At 63.6% G+C, this 22,725-nt stretch overlaps 2 protein-coding genes across 2 annotated transcripts in view; one reads left to right on the forward strand and one right to left on the reverse strand.

Annotated features, from left to right (window-relative positions):
- Positions 1 to 51: 51 nt before the first annotated feature.
- On the forward strand, positions 52 to 1,848 carry LOC136995479 (lysophospholipase D GDPD3-like). Its single transcript, XM_067316769.1, has 5 exons — positions 52 to 349; positions 774 to 907; positions 1,332 to 1,391; positions 1,475 to 1,526; positions 1,682 to 1,848. The coding sequence occupies exons 2-5, from the start codon at positions 783 to 785 to the stop codon at positions 1,805 to 1,807; spliced, it is 363 nt and encodes a 120-aa protein (XP_067172870.1). The 5' UTR covers positions 52 to 349; positions 774 to 782; the 3' UTR covers positions 1,808 to 1,848.
- Positions 1,849 to 3,134: 1,286 nt separating this feature from the next.
- ITGAL (integrin subunit alpha L) overlaps positions 3,135 to 22,725 on the reverse strand; it is a 28,455-nt gene continuing 8,864 nt past the window's right edge. The window contains exons 9-29 of the mRNA XM_067316768.1: positions 22,520 to 22,670; positions 21,387 to 21,454; positions 21,157 to 21,298; positions 19,218 to 19,354; positions 18,318 to 18,455; positions 16,110 to 16,313; positions 15,128 to 15,258; positions 14,605 to 14,720; positions 13,491 to 13,735; positions 12,161 to 12,271; positions 10,875 to 11,090; positions 10,141 to 10,248; positions 9,937 to 10,016; positions 9,151 to 9,237; positions 8,851 to 8,926; positions 7,665 to 7,781; positions 7,496 to 7,564; positions 6,720 to 6,827; positions 4,966 to 5,061; positions 4,742 to 4,852; positions 3,135 to 3,730 (exon numbers count right to left, since the gene is read on the reverse strand). Of these exons, the coding sequence (XP_067172869.1) occupies positions 3,506 to 3,730; positions 4,742 to 4,852; positions 4,966 to 5,061; positions 6,720 to 6,827; positions 7,496 to 7,564; positions 7,665 to 7,781; positions 8,851 to 8,926; positions 9,151 to 9,237; positions 9,937 to 10,016; positions 10,141 to 10,248; positions 10,875 to 11,090; positions 12,161 to 12,271; positions 13,491 to 13,735; positions 14,605 to 14,720; positions 15,128 to 15,258; positions 16,110 to 16,313; positions 18,318 to 18,455; positions 19,218 to 19,354; positions 21,157 to 21,298; positions 21,387 to 21,454; positions 22,520 to 22,670 (2,736 nt within the window). The 3' untranslated portion in view covers positions 3,135 to 3,505. The remainder of the gene's footprint in view (positions 3,731 to 4,741; positions 4,853 to 4,965; positions 5,062 to 6,719; positions 6,828 to 7,495; positions 7,565 to 7,664; positions 7,782 to 8,850; positions 8,927 to 9,150; positions 9,238 to 9,936; positions 10,017 to 10,140; positions 10,249 to 10,874; positions 11,091 to 12,160; positions 12,272 to 13,490; positions 13,736 to 14,604; positions 14,721 to 15,127; positions 15,259 to 16,109; positions 16,314 to 18,317; positions 18,456 to 19,217; positions 19,355 to 21,156; positions 21,299 to 21,386; positions 21,455 to 22,519; positions 22,671 to 22,725) is intronic.

Consider the following 22,725-nt stretch of genomic DNA (forward strand, 5'->3'; position numbering starts at 1 on the left):
TAGGTGTCCGGGTGCAGGAAGGGACCCAGGCGTCCGGGTGCAGAAAGGGACCCAGGCGTCCGGGTGTGGGAGGGACCCAGGTGTCCGGGTGCAGGAAGGGACCCAGGCGTCCGGGTGCAGGAAGGGACCCAGGCGTCTGGGTGTGGAGGGACCCAGGCGTCCGGGTGCAGGAAGGGACCCAGGCGTCCGGGTGCGGGAGGGGCCCAGGCGTCCGGGTGCAGGAAGGGGCCCAGGCGTCCGGGAACCGCCTCCCCCGCAGGTGGCCGAGCTGGTGCAGCGCCACGACCGGGCGGCCATCACCGTCTGGGCCTCCTTCGAGGAGCGGATCCTGCGCAAGTGCCGGGCGGCCGTGAGTGTCCTTGGGGGCCCAGGCGTCCGGGGTGCCCCCCCCCCAATGACCCCAGAGGGCCCAGGCGTCCGGGGGCCCTTGCTCAACCCTCCTACTGGGGACCCAGGCATCCGGGTGTTTCCCACTCCTGATCCCAGAGGGCCCAGGCGTCCGGGTGTCCCTCCCCCCCCCATGACCCCAGGGGGCCCAGGCGTCCGGGTGTCCCTCCTCCCCCCCCCCACAACCCCAGGGGGCCCAGGCGTCCGGGTGTTCCTCCCCCCCCCCCCCAATGACCCCAGGGGGCCCAGGCGTCCGGGCACCCTGCCGCTGCCGCAGGGGGCCCAGGCGTCCAGGTGCCCCCCCCCAATGACCCCAGGGGGCCCAGGCGTCCGGGCACCCTGCCGCTGCTGCCGCAGGGGGCCCAGGCGTCCGGGTGCCCCCGCAGAACCCGGCCATGCCCTACGGCTTCTCACTGCGCCGGGGGCTGCTGCTGCTGCTGCTCTACTACACGGGGCTGCTGCCCTTCGTCGCCCTGGACGAGTCCTTCCTCTTCTTCCTCCTGCCCTCCATCATCAACAGGTGCCGGACGCCGGGGCCCGCGGCAGGGCGGGGGGGGGTGGGGGGGGCCGGACGCCTGGGCCCCTTTTTGGGACCCGGACTCCTGGGCCCCTTTGGGGTGGGGGGGCAGTATGGGGAGTGACTGGCGGGGGGGGGTCTGCAGCCCTCAGGGCCTGGACGCCTGGGCCCACTGTGGTGGTGGTGGGGGGTGGGACCCGGACGCCTGGGCCCCTTTTTGGGACTCGGACGCCTGGGCCCCTTTTGGATGTGGGGGGGAGGGGGGGCTCCTGGGTGCTTTGGGGGAAGGGCGGGGGGGGGTCCACAACCCCCAGGGCCCGGACGCCTGGGCCCGCGGCGGTGGGATGGGACTGGACCCGGACGCCTGGGCCCTGTTTGGACCCGGACGCCTGGGCCCCACGGCTGTTTCTCCCCCCCCCCCCCCCAGGACGTATTTCCCGGTGCCTCGGGGCTGCTTCGGGCAGCTGCTGGCTAAAGTGGTGGAGAAGTGAGTGCGGGACGTGGGGGGGAGGGAAGGGAGGGGGGTTGCGGGGTCCCACCCGGCCCCAAAATCGCCTCTTTTCGCCCCAGAGTCACCATGAGGAAGAAACTGCTCCGACACCTCCAGGAGAGAGGGATCCAGGTGGGTGCAGCCGGCGCCCGGACGCCTGGGCCCCCTTTGGGGTTGCTCATGGTGCCCGGACGCCTGGGCCCCTGCTGGGGCAGTTCAGGGTCACCCGGACGCCTGGGCCCCCCGTGGAGGTCGCTCACGGCGCCCGGACGCCTGGGCCCCCGCAGGTGGTGCTGTGGGTGCTGAACGAGGAGCGGGACTTCGCCGAAGCCTTCGCCCACGGGGCCTCGGGCGTCATGTCCGACTACCCCACGCGGCTGCGGCGCTACCTGGACGCCCACCCGCCCCCCTGAGCCTCCCGGACGCCTGGGCCCCTCCCGGACGCCTGGGCCCCTCCTGGGACACCTGGGTCCCTTCCCGGAAACCTGGTTCCCCCCGGATGCCTGGGCCCCTCCCGGACGCCTGGGTCCCTCCCGGACGCCCTGGGCCCCTCCCGGACGCCTGGGCCCCCCCCAGACGCCTGGGCCCCTCCCGGACGCCTGGGTCCCTCCCGGACGCCTGGGCCCCTCCCAGACACCTGGGTCCCTCCCGGACGCCTGGGCCCCTCCTGGATGCCTGGGCCCCTCCCGGATGCCTGGGTCCCTCCCGGACGCCTGGGTCCCTCCCGGATGCCTGGGCCCCTCCCGGACGCCTGGGCCCCTCCTGGACGCCTGGGTCCCTCCCGGATGCCTGGGCCCCTCCCGGACGCCTGGGCCCTTCCCGGACGCCTGGGTCCCTCCCGGATGCCTGGGCCCCTCCCGGATGCCTGGGCCCCTCCCGGACGCCTGGGCCCCTCCTGGCGAAGACCCAGCGCCCTGCAGGACCCCCGGGGAGACCCGCGGCCTCGTCGGCCCCCAGCGCCTGGCCCCACGGCGGGAGCCCCGAGCGCCCGTCCGGCCCCCTGGAGGCACCTCGGGGGCCTCCGCAGCGGCCCCCAAAAGGGCCCTTTTCCGCCCCGAACCGCCGGCGCTGCCGCGACCGGCTGCAGCCCGGGGCCCCCGCGGCGCCGCCCAATAAAAGCGGAGGCAGGAGGCGGCTGGTGGCTTCTCCCGCCCGGACGCCTGGGCCCCTTGCGTGGCCGGGAGCCGCTTTAATGTGAGACCGTGGGGGAGACGGAGGAGGATGGAGGGATGGAGATGGAGGGATGGACATGGAGGATGGAGAGATGAGAGATGGAGATGGAGATGGAGGATGGAGGATGGAGATGGAGGATGAAGAGATGGAGATGGAGGGATGGAGATGGAGGATGGAGAGATGGAGATGGAGGGATGGAGATGGAGGGATGGAGATGGAGGATGGAGAGATGGAGATGGAGGGATGGAGATGGAGGGATGGAGATGGAGGATGGAGAGATGGAGATGGAGGGATGGAGATGGAGGATGGATGGAGATGATGGAGGATGGAGATGGAGGATGGAGATGGAGGATGGAGATGGAGGATGGAGATGGAGGATGGACAGATGGAGGATGGACATGGAGGATGGAGAGATGGAGAGATGGAGATGGAGGACGGAGAGAGAGGATGGAGGATGGAGATGGAGGATGGAGAGATGGAGATGGAGGACGGAGAGATGGAGGATGGAGAGATGGAGATGGAGGGACGGAAGAAGGATGGAGGATGGGGATGGAGAGATGGGGATGGAGGGATGGAGATGGAGACAGGATGGGCAGATGGAGGATGGACGTGGAGAGATGGAGATGGCAGGTTGAGATGGAGGATGAAGGATGGAGATGGATGGATGAAGATGGAGGATGGACAGATGGAGGATGGACATGGAGGATGGAGAGATGGAGAGATGGAGATGGAGGACAGAGAGATGGAGGACGGAGAGATGGAGATGGATGGAGGGATGGAAGGAGGCTGGAGATGAAGGATGGATGGATGGAGGTGGAGGGATGGAGAAAGAGGATGGAAGAAGGAGGGATGGAGGATGGAGACGATGGAGGATGAAGGCTGGGGGGATGGAGATGGAGAGGATGGAGATGGAGGATGGAGGCCGGGCGGTCGCCGGCTCACGGGGCTCCTTCGCCCCCCTGCAGCGGCTCCTGCCCCCCACGGCCGAGGTCCCCGTCCGTGTCCCCCGCGGGGGCCTCCCCGGTGTCCCCATCATCGCCCCCGGTGTCCCCATCGTCCCCGTTATCGTCGTCCCCGTTATCGTCGTCCCCGTCGTCCCCCGTCCCGGCGCCGGCCGCGTCCTGGTCCAGCCGCTCCCTGTAGTCCCGCTTGAAGAAGCCGCACTGAGGGGACGGACAGACGGACACGGGGGTGACGGGGGGATTGCACCCGAAACCGGGGGGTTGCAACCCAAAAAAACCAGGGAATCACAACCCCGAATGGGGGAATTGCAACCCGGAAACTGGGGGGTTGCAACCCCCAAACCTGGGAATTGCACCGAAAACCTGGAGAATTGCACCCCAAACCCCAGGGCATTGCAACCCCCAAATCAGGGTATTGCAACCCCAAAACCTGAGGGATTGTCCCCAAACCCCAAGGAATTGCCCCCAAATCCCAGGGAACCGCAACCCCCAAACCAGGGAATTGCACCCCAAACCCCAGGGCATTGCAACCCCAAATCAGGGTATTGCAACCCCAAAACCAGGAGTTTGCAACCCAAAACAGGGAATTGCAACCCCCAAAACCTGAGGGATTGTCCCCAAACCCCAAGGAATTGCCCCCAAATCCCAGGGAACTGCAACCCCCAAACCAGGGAATTGCACCCCAAACCCCAGGGCATTGCAACCCCCAAACCGGGGGGATTGCAACCCAAAAAACAGGGAATTGCAACCCTGAAAACCTGGGAGACTGCTCCCAAATCAGGGAATTGCAACCCCCCCAAACCCCAGGGAATTGCACCCAAATCCCAGGGCATTGCAACCCCAAACTCAGGGAATTGCAACCCCAAACCCAGGGAATTGCAACCCCAAAATGGGGGAATTGCACCCGAACCCAGGGAATTGCAACCCCAAAAAACAGAATTGCAACCCCCAAATCAGGGAATTGCACCCCAAACCCCAGGGAATTGCAACCCCAAAACCGGGAAATTGCAACCCAAAAAACAGAATTGCAACCCCCAAATCAGGGAATTGCACCCCAAACCCCAGGGAATTGCACCCAAACCCCGGGGCATTGCAACCCCAAACCCAGGGCATTGCAACCCCAAAATGGGGGAATTGCAACCCCAAACCCCAGGGAATTGCCCCCAAACCCGGGGGCATTGCAACCCCCCCCCCCCGCCGCCCCCCGCGCACCTTGGCGAGGCCGAAGACGATGAGGAGGAGGAGGCCGAGCCCCCCCAGGCCGCTGCCGACGTAGACCCAGCGCGGGTCGAAGTGACGCAGCAGCTCCACCTCGGTGGCCACCTGCGGGGGGCGACGGCGGTGACGCCCCGCCCCCTCCCACCCCCCCGCGGTGACGTCACGGCGACGTCACGGTGACGTCACGGTGACGTCACGGCGACGTCACGGCGCCCTACCTGGGCGCGGGTGAAGGCGGCGGCGCCGCGGCTGGCGAAGCGCCGGGTGTCGATGGTGAAGTGGAGCCCGGAGCAGAGCCGGGGCCGCGCCGACGCCTGGGGGGACAGCGGGGGACACGGCGGGGGGGACGTCGGGGACACGTTGGGGACACGTTGGGGATGAGTTGGGGAGACGTCGGGGACACGTCGGGGACATGTTGGGGACATGTTGGGGATGAGTTGGGGAGATGTTGGGGACACATTGGGGACACGTTGGGGACACATTGGGGATGAGTTGGGGAGACGTCGGGGACACGTCGGGGACATGTTGGGGACACATTGGGGACACGTTGGGGACATGTTGGGGATGAGTTGGGGAGACATCGGGGACACGTCGGGGACACGTTGGGGACATGTTGGGGACACATTGGGGACACGTTGGGGATGAGTTGGGGAGACATCGGGGACACGTCGGGGACACGTTGGGGACATGTTGGGGACACATTGGGGACACGTTGGGGATGAGTTGGGGAGACATCGGGGACACGTCGGGGACATGTTGGGGACATGTTGGGGACACGTTGGGGACATGTTGGGGACATGTTGGGGGACACATTGGGGACACGTTGGGGATGAGTTGGGGAGACATCGGGGACATGTTGGGGACATGTTGGGGACACGTTGGGGACAAGTTGGGGACACGTCCAGGAGATGTTGGGGATGAGTTGGGGATGAGTTGGGGACACGTTGGGGACACGTTGGGGACATGTTGGGGATAAGTTGGGGACATGTTGGGGACACATTGGGGACACGTTGGGGACACGTTGGGGACATGTTGGGGATAAGTTGGAGAGATGTTGGGGACATGTTGGGGATACGTCTGGGACATGTCGGGGACACATTGGTGACATGTTGGGGACGAGTTGGGGACACGTCCGGGACACATTGGGGACACGTTGGGGACATGTTGGGGAGATGTTGGGGGTGAGCTGGGGAGATGTTGGGGACACATTGGGGATGAGTTGGGGAGATGTTGGGGACACATCGGGGACACATCGGGGACATGTTGGGGACACATTGGGGATGAGTTGGGGACACATTGGGGACATGTTTGGGACATGTTGGGGACACATCAGGGACACGTTGGGGAGATGTTGGGAGATGTTTGGGACATGTTGGGGGGACATGTTGGGGACACATTGGGTACACATCTGGGAGATGTTGGGGACACGTTGGGGACATGTTGGGGATGAGTTGGGGAGGTGTTGGGGACACATCAGGGACACATTGGGGACATGTTGGGGACACATTTGGGACATGTTGAGGACACGTTGGGGATGTGTCCAGGACATATTGGGGACACGTTGGGGACACATCAAGGGCACGTTGGGGAACGTGTTGGGGATGAGTTGGGGACACATTGGGGACATGTCAATGACCCATTGGGGATGCATTGGGGACACGTCGGGGATGTGCTGGGGACACGGTGAGGACAATTTGGGGATGAGTTGGGGACATGTTGGGGACATGTTGGGGACACAACAGGGACATGTTGGAGACACATTGGGGACGTGTCCAGGACACACTGGGGACACGTTGGGGACAAGGTGAGGACAAATCAGGGACACATTGGGGATGTGCTGGGGATGCACTGGGGACATGTTGGGGACACATTGGGGACACATGGGGGACACAACAGGGACATGTCAGGGACACGTTGGGGACACATGGGGACACGTTGGGGACACCATGGGGACATCGGGGCCCCCCCTCACCTCGATGTGCGGCGGCGGCTGCACCACGCCGGTGACGCGGACGGCGGCGGCGGTGACCAGGGGCCCCAGGTGGCACCGGTATGTCGTCACCTGGGGGGTGGCGCAGGCCTGGGGGGGGGGACAACGCCGGGAGGGGGGTGACACCAGGGGACGGCACCCGAAAGGGGCCAAACCCCGGGGAATCGCCCCCAAAGTCGGTGTCACCACCTCGGTGTCACCCCTTGCTGGTGTCACCCATCAGTGTCACCCCTTGGTGGTGTCACCCATCAGTGGTGTCACCCATCTGTGGCGTCACCTGTCAGTAGTGTCACCCCTTGGTGGTGTCACCCATCAGTGTCACCCCTTGGTGGTGTCACCCATCAGTGGTGTCACCCATCTGTGGCGTCACCTGTCAGTAGTGTCACCCCTTGGTGGTGTCACCCATCAGTGTCACCCCTTGGTGGTGTCACCCCTTGGTGGTGTCACCCATCAGTGGTGTCACCCATTGCTGGTGTCACCCATCACTGGTGTCACCCATTAGTGGTGTCACCCATTGGTGGTGTCACCCATCACTGGTGTCACCCATTGCTGGTGTCACCCCTTGGCGGTGTCAGCCATCAGTGGTGTCACCCATCTGTGGTGTCACCCGTCAGTAGTGTCACCCATTGCTGGTGTCACCCATCACTGGTGTCAACCATTAGTGGTGTCACCCATCAGTGTCACCCCTTGGTGGTGTCACCCCTTGGCGGTGTCACCCCTTGGCGGTGTCACCCGTCGGTGACATCACCCATTGTCACCTCTTTCAGCCAGGCGGCCATGGTGTCATCAGCGTCACCGGAGTCGAGGTGGCAGGTGGCTCCAGGCTCCTGCGGTTGGGGGGGGGGGGGGGACACACACGGCGGCGACGTCACCGCGGTGGTGCCGGGTGACGCTGGGTGACACCGGGGAGGGGACGGGGACACTCACGGCGGTGACGTGGAGCCGGGCCCAGGCCAGTCCCGCCGGCAGCTCGCGGGGCACCAGGACGAAGGCGGTGACGGCGGGTCGCGGCGTCCCCGGGGGCCCCGGCGCCAGCTGCTCCAGCTGCGGGGACACGGCGACACTGGGGTGGCCTCGGGGACGCCATTGCATTGGGGACACCATGGGGGTGGGGATGCACGGGGACATCGTTGCATTGGGGACACCATGGGGGCGTTGGGGACATCATTGAGGACACCATGGTGGCCATGGGGGCGTTGGGGACACCATGGGGGGCGGGGATGCACGGGGACATCGTTGCATTGGGGACATCATGGTGGCCTCGGGTACGCCATTGCGTTGGGGACACCATGGTGGCATTGGGGACATCAGGGGGGCATTGGGGACACCATGGTGGCCTTGGGGACACGGGGACACCATGGTGGTGGGGATGCCATTGCACTGGGGACACCATGGTGGTGTTGAGGACGGCAGGGTGGCATTGGGGACACCATGGTGATGGGGATGCACAGTGACATCGTTGCATTGGGGACACCGTGGTGGTGTTGGGGACATCATGGTGGCCTTGGGGACACCATGGGGGTGGGGATGCATGGGGACATCGTTGCATTGGGGACATCATGGGGACATTGGGGACATCATGGAGGTCTTGGGGACGTTGGGGACACCATGGTCATGGGGATGCATGGGGACATCGTTGCATTGGGGACATCATGGTGGCCTTGGGGACGCTGGGGACACCATGGTGGCGGGGATGCATGGGGACATCGTTGCATTGGGGACATCATTGAGGACACCATGGTGGCCATGGGGATGTTGGGGACACCATGGTCATGGGGATGCATGGGGACATTGTTGCATTGGGGACACCGTGGTGGCCTTGGGGACACCATGGTGGCGGGGATGCACGGGGAGGCCATTGCATTGGGGGACGCCATGGGGACGTTGGGGACATCGGGGGCAGCAGCGCATTGCAGGGGACACAGCGGTGACGTTGAGGACACCATGGGGACGTTGGGGACGCCACGGTGGCCTTGGGGACACCACGGCGGTGGGGACGCCGTGGCATTGCAGGGGACGCGGCGGCGGCGGCGGCGGCGTTGAGGACCCCGTGGTGGCCTTGGGGACGTCGCTGGCCCTTGGGGACGCCGCGGGGACGTCGGGGACGTCGCACCTGGTAGTGGTGCAGCAGCGACTTGTTCTCGGGGCGGCGGGAGCTGAAGTTGAGGTAGAGAGTGGAGTCGTCCTGCCTGGGGGGGGGGGCGGGGTCAGGGCCCGGACGCCTGGGCCCCTCGGGGACGTCGGGGGGTCCCGGACGCCTGGGCCCCTGGGGGGATGTGGGACTCCCGGACGCCTGGGCCCCTCAAGCCCGGACGCCTGGGCCCCTTGGGGACGTCGGGGGGGGTCCCGGACGCCTGGGCCCCTTGGGGACGTCGGGGGGGGGGGGCTCCCGGACGCCTGGGCCCCGGCTCACCAGGTGGCCACGACGTCGGCCGGGTAGCGCACGGGGACGCGCCAGGAGGCCGCGTTGTCGGCGAGGCTGGAGTCGGGCTCGTTGTCGCTGCGGGACGGCGAGGGAGGCGTGAGGCCCCGGACGCCTGGGCCCCCTGCTCCCGGGGGGGGCAAAGCCCTGGGGCCACCCCGCCTGCTGGGGTGCAGCTCCCCGGGGGCGACCCCGTATTGGGGTGCAACTCCCTGGAATCGCCCCGTATTTGGGTGCAAATCCTTGCAATAACCCCATATTTGGGTGAAATTCCTTGCAATAAGCACTTATTTGGGTGCAATTTACTGCAATAACCCCATATTTGGGTGCAAATCATTTCAATAACCCCGTATTTGGGTGAAATTCCTTGCAATAACCCCGTATTTGGGTGCAATTCTTTTCAATAACCCCTTGGGTGCAATTCCTTGCAATAACCCCGTATTTGGGTGCAATTTACTGCAATAACCCCGTATTGGGGTGCAAATCATTTCAATAACCCCATATTTGGGTGAAATTCCTTGCAACAACCCCTTATTTGGGTGCAATTTACTGCAATAACCCTATATTTGGGTGAAATTCCTTCCAATAACCCCATATTTGGGTGTGACTCCTTGCAATAACCCCATCTTTTCTTGCAATTCCTTGCAATAATCCCATATTGGGGTGCGATTCCCCGGGGTCTCCCCGGCTCTGGGGGTGCAATTCCTGGGGGTCCCCGTAGCTCCCGCCCCCCCCACCCCCAGTTTCGGGGCGCTGCCCCCCCCCCCCCCCACCGACCTGCTCGCCGTGGCCGTGAGCTGCAGCACCTCGTCCCAGGAGCTGTTCTGCAGGACGTCGAAGAGGAGCTCGATGTGGATCTGCCAGGGGGGGGGACACGGGGACAAGGGGGGGGGTGTCAGCGTCGCCGTCCCCAAAACGCCCGTCCCCGACCCCAAAACGCCCGTTGTGCCCGTCCCCGAACTGCCCGTCCCCGGCGGGCACCTCGCGGCCGGCGTGCAGCACGGGGTGGCTCACGTTGCACCAGAGCGTCCTGGGCTCGGTCCCGGTTTCCTCCAGCTCCCGGCAGCTGATGGCCGTCGCCGAGCTCCCCTGCGGGACGCGCGTCAGGGCCCGGACGCCTGGGCCCCGAGAGGCCAGGACGCCTGGGCCCCCAACTTGCACCTGGATGCCTGGGTCCCCTGCCCTCCCCAAACGCCTGTTCCCCCCCGGACGCCTGGGCCCCTCCCGGACACTTGGGCCCCTCCCGGATGCCTGTTCCCTCCCGGACGCCTGTTCCCTCCTGGATGCCTGTTCCCCTCTGGATGCCTGGGTCCCTCCCGGACGCCTGGGCCCCCTGTTCCCCCCCGGACACTTGTTCCCTCCCGGACGCCTGGGCCCCCTGTTCCCTCCCGGACACCTGTTCCCGCCCGGACGCCTGGGCCCCTCCCGGACGCCTGGGCCCCCTGTTCCCTCCCGGACGCCTGGGCCCCCCCGGACGCCTGGGCCCCCTGTTCCCGCCCGGACGCCTGGGCCCCTCCCGGACGCCTGGGCCCCCTGTTCCTGCCCGGACGCCTGGGCCCCTCCCGGACGCCTGGGCCCCCTGTTCCCGCCCGGACGCCTGGGCCCCCCCGGACGCCTGGGCCCCCTGTTCCCTCCCGGACGCCTGGGCCCCCCCGGACGCCTGGGCCCCCTGTTCCCGCCCGGACGCCTGGGCCCCCCCGGACGCCGGGGCCCACCTGGAGGAGGCGGGGGCGGCGCAGCGCCAGCCCGGGCGGCAGCGGCAGGCGCAGGGCCGGGCGCCGGGCAGCCTGGGCCCCGTTGCGCAGCGCCAGCCGCAGCCCCAGCTCGGTCCCCGGCGCCAGCAGCAGCTCGGGAGCCGCCGGCGGCAGCGGCCGAAGCGCCAGGTCGCAGCGGCAGGAGTTGGTGGCGCCGCAGGTCGGGGCGAAGGGCACCTGGGGGGGGGGGGGTCACGGTGTCCCCTCGTGTCCCCAAATGTCCCCCAAATGTCCCCAATGTCCCCAAATGTCCCCAAATGTCCCCAAATGCCCCCGATGTCCCCAATGTCCCCAAATGTCCCCAATGTCCCCGAATGTCCCCAAATGTCCCCGATGTCCCCCATGTCCCTTCATGTCCCTTCATGTCCCCAGTGTCCCCAAATATCCCCCATGTCCCTTAATGTCCCCAAATGTCCCCAATGTCCCCAATGTCCCCAAATGCCCCCAATGTCCCCAAATGTCCCCAAATGCCCCTGATGTCCCCAGATGTCCCCAAATGTCCCCAACATCCCCAATGTCCCCAAATGTCCCCAGTGTCTCCAAATGTCCCAAAATGTCCCCAATGTCCCCCGTGTCCCCAAATGTCCCCAAATGTCCCCCATGCCCCCAAATGTCCCCAATGTCCCAAATGTCCCCAAATGTCCCCCATGTCCCCAAATGTCCCCAAATGTCCCCAAATGTCCCCCATGCCCCCAAATGTCCCCAACGTCCCCAATGTTCCTCCATGTCCCCAAATGTCCCCCAATGTCCCCAAATGTCCCCAAATGTCCCCAATGTCCCCCGTGTCCCCAAATGTCCCCAAATGTCCCCCATGCCCCCAAATGTCCCCAAATGTCCCCAAATGTCCCCCATGCCCCCAAATGTCCCCAATGTCCCAAATGTCCCCAAATGTCCCCAAATGTCCCCCATGCCCCCAAATGTCCCCAAATGTCCCCCAATGTCCCAAATGTCCCCAAATGTCCCCCATGTCCCCAAATGTCCCCAAATGTCCCCAAATGTCCCCCATGCCCCCAAATGTCCCCAATGTCCCAAATGTCCCCAAATGTCCCCCATGTCCCCAAATGTCCCCAAATGTCCCCAAATGTCCCCCATGCCCCCAAATGTCCCCAACGTCCCTAATGTTCCTCCATGCCCCCAAATGTCCCCAATGTCCCCAAATGTCCCCAAATGTCCCCAACATTCCCAATGTCCCCAATGTCCCCAACGTCCCCCCAATGTCCCCCCAATGTCCCCCCCCCGTGTCCCACCTCGCTCCAGGCGCTTCCCCCCTCCGGCGGCAGGACGGGGCCGTCGGGCTCCGGCTCCAGCTCGAAGGTGACGGCCACCCGCAGCGGGGTGACGGTGTCCTCCAGGCACGGCTGGGGGGGGACGGGGACGGGGACGGGGGGGGGACACCCCGATGGGCACCCGGATATCAGGGGTTGCACCCAAATATCGGGGGGTTGCACCCAAATTTAGGGATTTGCACCCAAATCACAGGGGTTTGCACCCAAATTTGGGGTTTTGCACCCAGATATCAGGGGTTTGCACCCAATTTGGGGGATTTGCACCCAAATGTTGGGGTTTTGCACCCAAATTTAGGGATTTGCACCCAAATGTTGGGGTTTTGCACCTAAATTTGGGGATTTGCACCCAAATGTTGGGGTTTTGCACCCAAATTTAGGGATTTGCACCCAAATGTTGGGGTTTTGCACCTAAATTTGGGGATTTGCACCCAAATATCAAGGATTTGCACCCAAATCACAGGGGTTTGTACCCAAATTTGGGGATTTGCACCCAGATATTGGGGTTTTGCACCTGAATGTTGGGGGTTTGCACCCAAATCTCGGGGTCACCCCGGGGATTTGCACCCCAATAGCTGCGCTGACGCCGGGGAACTGCAGCCCCAAACTGGGGAATCGCACCCGAAAATGGGGGATTTGCACCCCGGAATGGGTGAATTGCACCCCAAAATAGGGATTTGCACCCCAAAACAGGGGACTTGCACCCCGAAAGGTGGGATTTGCACCACCAAAGGGGGGGGGTTGCACCCCGAAATAGGGATTTGCACCCCGGAATGGGTGAGTTGCACCCTGAAATGGGGGATTTGCACCGCAAAACGGGGTGATTGCACCCCGAAGCAGGGATTTGCACCCCCAAAATAGGGATTTGCACCCCAAAAGGGGGCATTTGTACCCTGAAACAGGGGAATTGCACCCCAAAACATGGCATTTGCACCCCGAATTAGGGACTTGCACCCCGAAAAGTGGAATTTGCACCGCAAAATGGGGCAATTGCACCCTGAAACGTGGCATTTGCACCCCGAATTAGGGACTTGCACCCTGAAACAGGGCAATTGCATCCTGAAATGAGGCATTTGCACCCCAAAATAGGGACTTGCACCCCGAAACGTGGAATTTGCACCACAAGGGGCAATTGCATCCCAAAACGTGGCGTTTGCACCCCGAATTAGGGACTTGCACCCCGAAACATGGAATTTGCACCGCAAAACGGGGCAATTGCACCCCGGAACGTGCTGTTTGCACCCCAGAATAAGGGCTCGCCCCCGGAAACGGGGCATTTGCCCCCGGCACCCACCTGCAGGAGGAGGCGCTGGCGCAGGCAGGCCGGGGGGGCGCCGGGCCGGGGCTCCAGCCGCAGCCGCCCCCGGAGCAGCCGCCGGCCGCCGGCGAAGAGGCCGCGGCTCTGGGCCCGGTTGGCGTCGAGGCGCAGCGCGAAGGCGACGGCGGCGCCGGAGGGGGGCGCGCGGGGCGCCGGGGCCAGGCGGGCGCCGAAGCAGAGCTGCAGCTGCACCCCGGGGCGCCCCGGCCCGCTCGCCGCACCTGTGGCACGCGTCGCACCCGCTGCAGAAGCCTCGGGCGCCCGCCGCGCCCCTCGCACCCATTGCACACACTGCACCCGTTGCATGCACTGCACCCCTTGCACCCGTTGCATGCACTGCGCCCATTGCACCTGTTGCATGCACTGCGCCCATTGCACCCGTTGCATGCACTGCACCCCTTGCACCCGTTGCATGCACTGCACCCCTTGCACCCATTGCATGCACTGCGCCCATTGCACCCGTTGCATGCACTGCACCCATTGCACCCGTTGCATGCACTGCACCCGTTGCACTTGCTGCATGCATCATACCCATTGCACCCGTTGCATGCGTTGCACCCGTTGCAGCTATTGCATGCGTTGCACCCCGTTGCGCCCCTTGCACCCCTCGCGCCTGTCGCGTGCGTTGCGCCCGCTGCACCCATTGCTTCTGCCGCATGCACCGCACCCCGTTGCAAAGCCCATTTGCACCCATCGCGTGCGTGGCGCCCCCGTTGCGTGCAATGCACCCGTTGCACCCTGCCGCATGCATTGCACCCATTGCAACGCCCATTTGCACCCATTGCACCCCACTGCACCCATTGCACCCGTTGCAAAGCCCATTTGCACCCATTGCACCCCACTGCACACACTGCACCCATTGCAACACCCATTTGCACCCATTGCACCCCGCTGCACCCATTGCAAAGCCCATCACACCCATTGCACCCATTGCAAAGCCCATTTGCACCCACTGCACCCCGCTGCATGCGTTGCAATGCCCATTTGCACCCATTGCACCCATTGCACCCATTGCACCCATTGCACCCATTGCACCCATTGCACCCCGCCGCACCCGCCGCCACCCCGCGCCCGCCGCAGCACCCGGCACCTTCCGCCTCGGTGGCGTTGGCGTCCTGCGCGGGGTCGTCGCAGCCCCAGGGCTCGGCCGGGAGCCGCTCGGGGGCGAACGTCACCTGCGGCGTCACCCACAGCACCGGGCGCGACCTGCGGGGAGGCGCCGTGGGCCGGGGGGACCCCGAAACGGGGCCGCCAGGCCGGGGCACCCCCGAGGCGGGGGCAGGGCCCCGCCGGCACCTGGCATCGGGGTGCAATTCCCCGTGCGAGCCCCGAATCGGGGTGCAATTCCCAGGGTCCCCCCATATCCCGGTGCAATGGGTCCTGTGCAAGCCCCAAATCGGGGTGCAAATCCCCGGGGTCCCCCCCATATTTTGGGTGCAATTACCCAGGTTCCCCCTGACTACTGGGGTGCAATTCCCTCGTGCGAGCCCCGATCCGGGGTGCAATTCCCAAGGGTCCCCCATATCCCGGTGCAATGGGTCCCGTGCAAGCCCCGATCCGGGGTGCAGTTCCCGGGGTCCCCCCCCCCCCCCCCGCGCCGGCGGGTGGCTCACCGGAGGAGGACGACGGCGCCGCGGGCCCCCACCGCCACGTCGCCCAGGTCGTCGCCCGTCGCGTCCAGGCCCCCGTCCAGCGCCTGGCCCAGGTGCTGCAGGCCGGGGCCCATGCGGGCGCCGCTCAGCCGCTGCGGGGGGGGGGGGGGACACGGGGTCAGGGTGGGGGGGCGTGGGGCGCCCCACGGTGAGTATTGCACCCCCCCCCCGGAGAGCATTGCACCCCACAGTGAGTATTGCAACCCATGGTGAGCATTGCATGCCGATTCGAGCAGTGCAATGCAGGGAGCAAGCGTTGCACCCCGATTCGAGCAGTGCAATGCAGGGGGCGAGTGTTGCACCCCAATTAGAGCAGTGCAATGCAGGGAGTGAGCGTTGCACCCCGATTCCAGTGGTGCAATGCAGGGGGTGAGCACTGCACCCCGATTCCAGCAGTGCAATGCAAGGGACAGGCGTTGCAACCCGATTCCAGCAATGCAATGCAGGGGGTGAGCACTGCACCCCAATTCCAGCAGTGCAATGCAGGGGGCAAGCGTTGCACCCCGATTCCAGTGGTGCAATGCAGGGAGTGAGCGTTGCACCCCGATTCCAGTGGTGCAATGCAGGGAGTGAGCGTTGCACCCCGATTCCAGCAGTGCAATGCAGAGGGTGAGCGTTGCACCCCGATTCCAGCAATGCAATGCAGGGAGCGAGTGTTGCACTCCAATTAGGGTGGTGCAATGCAGTGAGCGAGTGTTGCACCCCAATTCCAGCAGTGCAATGCGGGGGGGGCAGGCGTTGCACCCCAATTCCAGCAGTGCAATGCAGGGAGCAAGCGTTGCACCCCAATTCCAGCAGTGCAATGCAGGGAGCGAGTGTTGCACTCCAATTAGAGTGATGCAATGCAGCGAGCGAGTGTTGCACCCCAATTCCAGCAGTGCAATGCGGGGGGCAGGCGTTGCACCCCGATTCCAGCGGTGCAATGCCGGGGCCCCCCCCCCACCTGGCTGTAGCGGGGCTCCAGCCCCCCCGGGCGGCCCCGGTAGACGTAGACGGCTCCGGCCTCGGCGTCCTCCAGCGGGGCCCCCACGGCAGCCTCGGCCCAGCCGTCGCCGTCGAGGTCGCCCAGCGCCGCCAGCGCCGCCCCGAACCGGCCCAGCGGGTGCCCGGGGGCCCCCAGCAGCTCCCCGGCTTCCGCCAGCGCCTCCTGCCCCGGGCGAGAGGCCGCGTGTTGCATCGACCGGGGGGGGGGGGGGTGTTGCACCCCCAAACCCCGGGGGTTGCACCCAAAATGGGGGGTGACGGCAGGGAATTGCACCCAAAGGGATCAGGGAAACCCCCCGGGAATTGCACCCAGATATTGGGGCGACCCTGGGACGTTGCACCCAAAATGTGGGGCGACCCCCAGGGAATTGCACCCCAAAAGCCAGGGTGACACCTGGGAATTGCACCCAAATAACGGGGTGACATCGGGGAATTTGCACCCACATAATGGGGTGACACTGCGCAATTGCACCCGGATATCGGGGTCAAACGGGGCGATTGCACCCAAATATTGGGGTCACCCTGGGCGATTTGCACCCACATAACAGGGTGACACTGAGCAATTGCACCCAGGTATCGGGGTCACCCAGGACAATTGCACCCAAATATTGGGGTGACATCGGGGAATTTGCACCCAGATATCGGGGTGACACTGAGCAATTGCACCCAAATATTGGGGTGACACTGAGCAATTGCACCCAAATATTGGGGTGACACTGGGGAATTGCACCCAAATAACCATGTGACACCAGGGAATTTGCACCCAGATATCGGGGTGACACCGAGCAATTGCACCCGGATATCGGGGTGACACTGAGCAATTGCACCCAAATATCGGGGTGACACTGAGCAATTGCACCCAAATAATGGGGTGACACCAGGGAATTTGCACCCACATAATGGGGTGACACTGCGCAATTGCACCCGGATATTGGGGTCAAACGGGGCGATTGCACCCAAATATTGGGGTCACCCTGGGCGATTTGCACCCACATAACAGGGTGACACTGAGCAATTGCACCCAGGTATCGGGGTCACCCAGGACAATTGCACCCAAATATTGGGGTGACATCGGGGAATTTGCACCCAGATATCGGGGTGACACTGAGCAATTGCACCCAAATATTGGGGTGACACTGGGGAATTGCACCCAAATAACCATGTGACACCAGGGAATTTGCACCCAGATATCGGGGTGACACCGAGCAATTGCACCCGGATATCGGGGTCAAACGGGGCGATTGCACCCAAATATTGGGGTCACCCTGGGCGATTTGCACCCAAATAACAGGGTGACACTGAGCAATTGCACCCAGGTATCGGGGTCACCCAGGGCAATTGCACCCAAATATTGGGGTGACATCGGGGAATTTGCACCCAGATATCGGGGTGACACTGGGGAATTTGCACCCAAATAACTGGGTGACACCGGGGAATTTGCACCCACATAACGGGGTGACACTGAGCAATTGCACCCAGGTATTGGGGTCAAACGGGGCGATTGCACCCAAATAACGGGGTGACACTGAGCAATTGCACCCAAATAATGGGGTGACACCAGGGAATTTGCACCCAAATAACGGGGTGACACTGAGCAATTGCACCCGGATATTGGGGTCAAACGGGGCGATTGCACCCAAATATTGGGGTCACCCCGGGGAATTTGCACCCAGGTATCGGGGTGACACTGAGCAATTGCACCTAGATATTGGGGTCACCCTGGGCAATTTGCACCCAAATATCGGGGTGACATCGGGGAATTTGCACCCAAATATCGGGGTGACATCGGGGAATTTGCACCCAGATATTGGGGTGACACTGAGCAATTGCACCCGGATATTGGGGTCAAATAGGGCGATTGCACCCAAATACTGGGGTCACCCTGGGCGATTGCATCCAAATATTGGGGTGACACCGGGGAATTTGCACCCAGGTATTGGGGTTACCCCAGGGAGTTTGCACCCGGATATCGGGGTCACCCCGGGCAATTTGCACCCAAATAACGGGGTGACAACGGGGAATTTGCACCCAGATATCGGGGTCAAACGGGGCGATTGCACCCAAATACTGGGGTCACCGTGGAGAATTTGCACCCGGATATCGGGGCGCCCCGGGGGGGATTTGCACCCCGTTATTTTGGGGGGGGGAGGTGGGGGCCCCCGCTCACCCGCCGCCAGCGGAAGAGGTGCACCCGCCCGCCGCGGCGCCCGTCGAAGTGCAGCTGGGCGCCCACGAGCAGCAGGTCGGCGGCGCCGTCGCCCTCCAGGTCCAGGGCGCAGAGCGACGCCCCGAAGTAGGAGCCCAGCTGGGGGGGGGGGGGGACACGGGGGGGGGGGGGGTCGCGCATGTGACCCCCCCCCAAAACCTGCAGCCTGCGCCCCAAAATTGCACCCCCATTGCAATCCCCCCATTGCAACTTGCACCCCAAAATTGCAACCTGCACCCCAAAATTGCAATGTGCCCCGTTCCCAGAATGCAACCTGCCCCCCCAAATTTGCAACCCGCCCCGTGCCCCGATTGCAACCCGCCCCCCCAAATTGCAACCCGCCCTGTTCTCCAATTGCAACCCGCCCCGCTCCCAAAAATGCAACTTGCACCCCCAAATTGCAATCCAGCCCGTGCCCCAGTTGCAACCTGCACCCCAAAATTGCAACCCGCCCCGTGCCCCGATTGCAACCCACGGTCCCAAAATGCAACCCGCCCCGCTCCCAAAATGCAACTTGCACCCCAAAATTGCAATCCAGCACATGCCCCGATTGCAACCTGCACCGTCCCCCAATTGCAACCCACGGTCCCAAAATTGCAACCCTCCCTGTGTCCCGATTGCAACCCTCCTCCCCAAATTGCAACCCGCCCTGTGCCAAAACTGCAACCTGCACCCCAAAACTGCAACCTGCACCCCAAAACTGCAACCTGCACCCCAAAACGGCAATGCTCCCCGTACCAAAATTGCAACCCTCCTCCCCCAAATTGCAACCCGCTCCGTCCCCCCAATTGCATTGCACCCCCCAAAACTGCAGCCTGCCCCCCAAATCGCAACGCCCCCCCAGCCCCCCCCGGTTGCTACCTGCTGCCCGGGCAGCTGCTGCCGCAGGCGCCAGCCGGGCGCCTCGAAGAGCAGCACGCGGCCGACGTGGCCGTGCCGGGGGGCCCCGGCCGCCAGCAGCGACAGGCCCGGCCGCGCCAGCGCCGCCACCGCGTAGCCTGCGCCGGGGGGGGGGGAGGGGGGGGGTCAGCGCCGGCGGGACCCCCCCACTTTGCACCCAGCGCACCCACTGCACCATTGCACCCATTGCACCATTGCAAACCCTGTTTTGCACCCATTGCACCATCACACCCACTGCACCCATCGCACCCATTGCATCATTGCACCCATTGCACCATTGCACCCATTGCACCATTGCAAACCCTGTTTTGCACCCATTGCACCATCACACCCACTGCACCCATTGCATCATTGCACCCATTGCAAACCACATAGTGCCCATTGCACCCTCTGCACCATTGCATCATTGCACCCATCGCACCATTGCACCCATCACACCCATTGCACCATTGCACCCCCTTGCAAACCCCATTTTGCACCCATTGCACCCTCTGCACCCCATTGCACCCACTGCACCATTGCACCCATTGCAAACCCTGTTGCACCTATTGCACCCATTGCACCATAGCACCCCATTGCACCCACTGCACCAATCACACCCATTGCACCCATTGCATCATTGCACCCACTGCACCATTGCACCCATTGCAAGCCCTGTTGCACCTATCGCACCATTGCACCTATTGCATCATTGCACCCATTGCACCATCACACCCACTGCACCCCATTGCACCCATTGCACCATTTCAAACCCCATATTGCACCCATTGCACCCACTGCACCCATTGCACCATTGCACCCATCACATCATTGCACCCATCGCACCCACTGCATCATTGCACCCATTGCAAACCCCATTTTGCACCTATTGCACCCATCGCACCAATTGCACCCACTGCACCCTCTGCACCCATTGCATTATTGCACCATCACCCCATTGCACCCACTGCACCACTGCACCCATTGCAAACCCCATAGCATCCTATTGCACCCATCGCACCATTGCACCCCCTTGCAAACCCCATTTTGCACCTATTGCACCCATCACACCCATCTCACCCACTGCACCATTGCACCCTCTGCACCCCATTGCACCCATCACAGCCATTGCAAACCCTGTTGCACCCATTGCACCCCATTGCACCCATTGCATCATTGCACCCATTGCACCCTCTGCATCCCATTGCACCCATTGCAAGCCCCATAGCATCCTATTGCACCCATTGCACCATTGCACCCTCTGCACCCCATTGCACCCATCGCAAACCCTGTTGCACCTATTGCACCCCATTGCACCCACTGCACCATTGCACCCATCGCAAACCCCATAGCATCCTATTGCACCCATTGCACCTATTGCACCAATCACACCCACGGCACCCATTGCACCCACTTCACCCATTGCACCCTTGCACCCATTGCAAACCCCGTTGCACCTATCACACCCATCGCACCATTGCACCTATTGCACCCATCGCACCCATTGCAAACCCCATTGCACCCACTGCCCCATTGCACCCATCGCACCCATTGCAAACCCTGTTGCACCTATTGCACCCATTGCCCCCTAGCACCCCATTGCACCCACTGCACCATTGCACCCATTGCATCCCTTTGCAGACCCCATAGCACCCATTGCACCCATGGCACCCCACTGCACCTCACTGCACCTATTGCACCTATTGCACCCAACTGCAACCCCCATCCCACCTCACTGCACCCCATTGCACCCATAGCACCCTATTGCACCCATTGCAAACCCCATAGCATCCCATTGCACCCAACGCACCCATTGCACCCATTGCAAACCCTGTTTTGCACCCATTGCACCCACGGCACCCGTGGCACCCATTGCACCCACGGCACCCACGGCACCCGCTCTCGTTGCGCAGCCGCTCACCCAGGTAGGAGCCGGTGACGCCGTCGGCCAGCGCCGGGTTGGGCACGAAGACGTCGCCGCCGCCGCTGCCATCGTCGCCGCCCAGCTCCAGCAGCCCCCCGGCCCAGTTGTCGGCACCCACCGCCCCCGTCACCACGCGGCCCTGCACCCGGAGGGGGGGGGGTGGTGACGTCACCGCAGCACCCATGGGTGCCGCCGCCGGTGCCCGTCCCCGGGGCGTCGCGCCTCACCTGGGCGACGGCGACGCTGAAGCCGCTGGACGAGAGCTCCAGGTGGAAGCGGTTGTGCGAGCTGGTGTCTGCGTTTTGGGGGGGAGGCGGGGGGGGACCCCAAAGTTTGCGCGCGGTTCCCTCGCATCACCCCGATATCGGGGGGCAATTGCACGGGGGGGACCCCAAAATCGGGGTGCAATCGCCCTGCATCAGCCTCGTGTTGGGTGCAAATTCCCCGGGGTCACCCCGGCTGTTTGCATGCGAGTCCCAACGCTTGGGTGCAATTGCACGGGGGGGCCCCGATATTGGGGTGCAATTGCACAGAATGACCCCCAAATTTGGGTGTAATTGCCTTGCATCAGCCTCGTGTTGGGTGCAAATCCCCTGGAGTCACCCTGGCTGTTTGCATGCGATTCCCAACGTTTGGGTGCAATTGCACGGGGGTGGGGGGGCCCGATTTTGGGGTGCAATTGCACAGAGTGACCCCCAAATTTGGGTGTAATTGCCTTGCATCAGCCTCGTTTTTGGGTGCCAATTCCCCGGGGTCACCGTGGCTGTTTGCATGCGAGTCCCAATGTTTGGGTGCAATTGCACGGGGTGACCCCGATATTGGGGTGCAATTGCACAGGGGGGACGCCAAAATCGGGGTGCAATCACCCTGCATCAGCCTCGTATTGGGTGCAAATTCCCTGGAGTCACCCCGGCTGTTTGCACGTGATTCCCAACATTTGGGTGCAATTGCATGGGGTGACCCCAATATTGGGGTGCAATTGCACGGGGTGACCCCGATATTGGGGTGCAATTGCACGGGGTGACCCCAAAATTTGGGTGCAATCACCTTGCATCAGCCTCGTGCTGGATGCAAATTCTTTGGGGTCACCCCGGCTGTTTGCATGCGAGTCCCAATGTTTGGGTGCAATTGCATGAGGTGACCCCGAAATCGGGGTGCAATCACCTTGCATCAGCCTCGTATTGGGTGCAAATCCCCTGGGGTCGCCCCGGCTGTTTCCATGCGATTCCCAAAATTTGGGTGCAATTGCACGGGGGGGGGGGCCGATATTGGGGTGCAATTTTTGGGGGTGACCCCGATTTTGGGGTGCAATTTTGGGGGGGTGCAGGGCCGGGGGGGGAGGGGGGAGGCGCTCGGCCACCTTCGATGTCGTAGATCTTGGCCTGCAGCTCGCTGAAAAGGCCCTTGAGCTTCTCGAAGCTGTCGAGGACCTTGACGAACTCGGAGCTGGGCTGCGACGCGAACTGGCTCAGGTAGAGGCTGGTGTCGGGGCTGTTGAAGTTGTTGCCCACCTGCGGGAGGCAGCGCCCGGACGCCTGGGCCCCTCGCTCCCGGACGCCTGGGCCC

Source organism: Apteryx mantelli (assembly GCF_036417845.1).
Source record: "Apteryx mantelli isolate bAptMan1 chromosome 38 unlocalized genomic scaffold, bAptMan1.hap1 SUPER_38_unloc_1, whole genome shotgun sequence".
Lineage (NCBI taxonomy): Eukaryota > Metazoa > Chordata > Aves > Apterygiformes > Apterygidae > Apteryx > Apteryx mantelli.

Coding starts and splice junctions, on each gene's coding strand:
- LOC136995479 (XM_067316769.1), top strand. CDS start 783: ATGCCCTACGGCTTCTCACTGCGCCGGGGGCTGCTGCTGCTGCTGCTC. Junction 1,392..1,474: donor CTGGCTAAAGTGGTGGAGAA/GTGAGTGCGGGA, acceptor TTTTCGCCCCAG/AGTCACCATGAGGAAGAAAC. Junction 1,527..1,681: donor TCCAGGAGAGAGGGATCCAG/GTGGGTGCAGCC, acceptor GGGCCCCCGCAG/GTGGTGCTGTGGGTGCTGAA.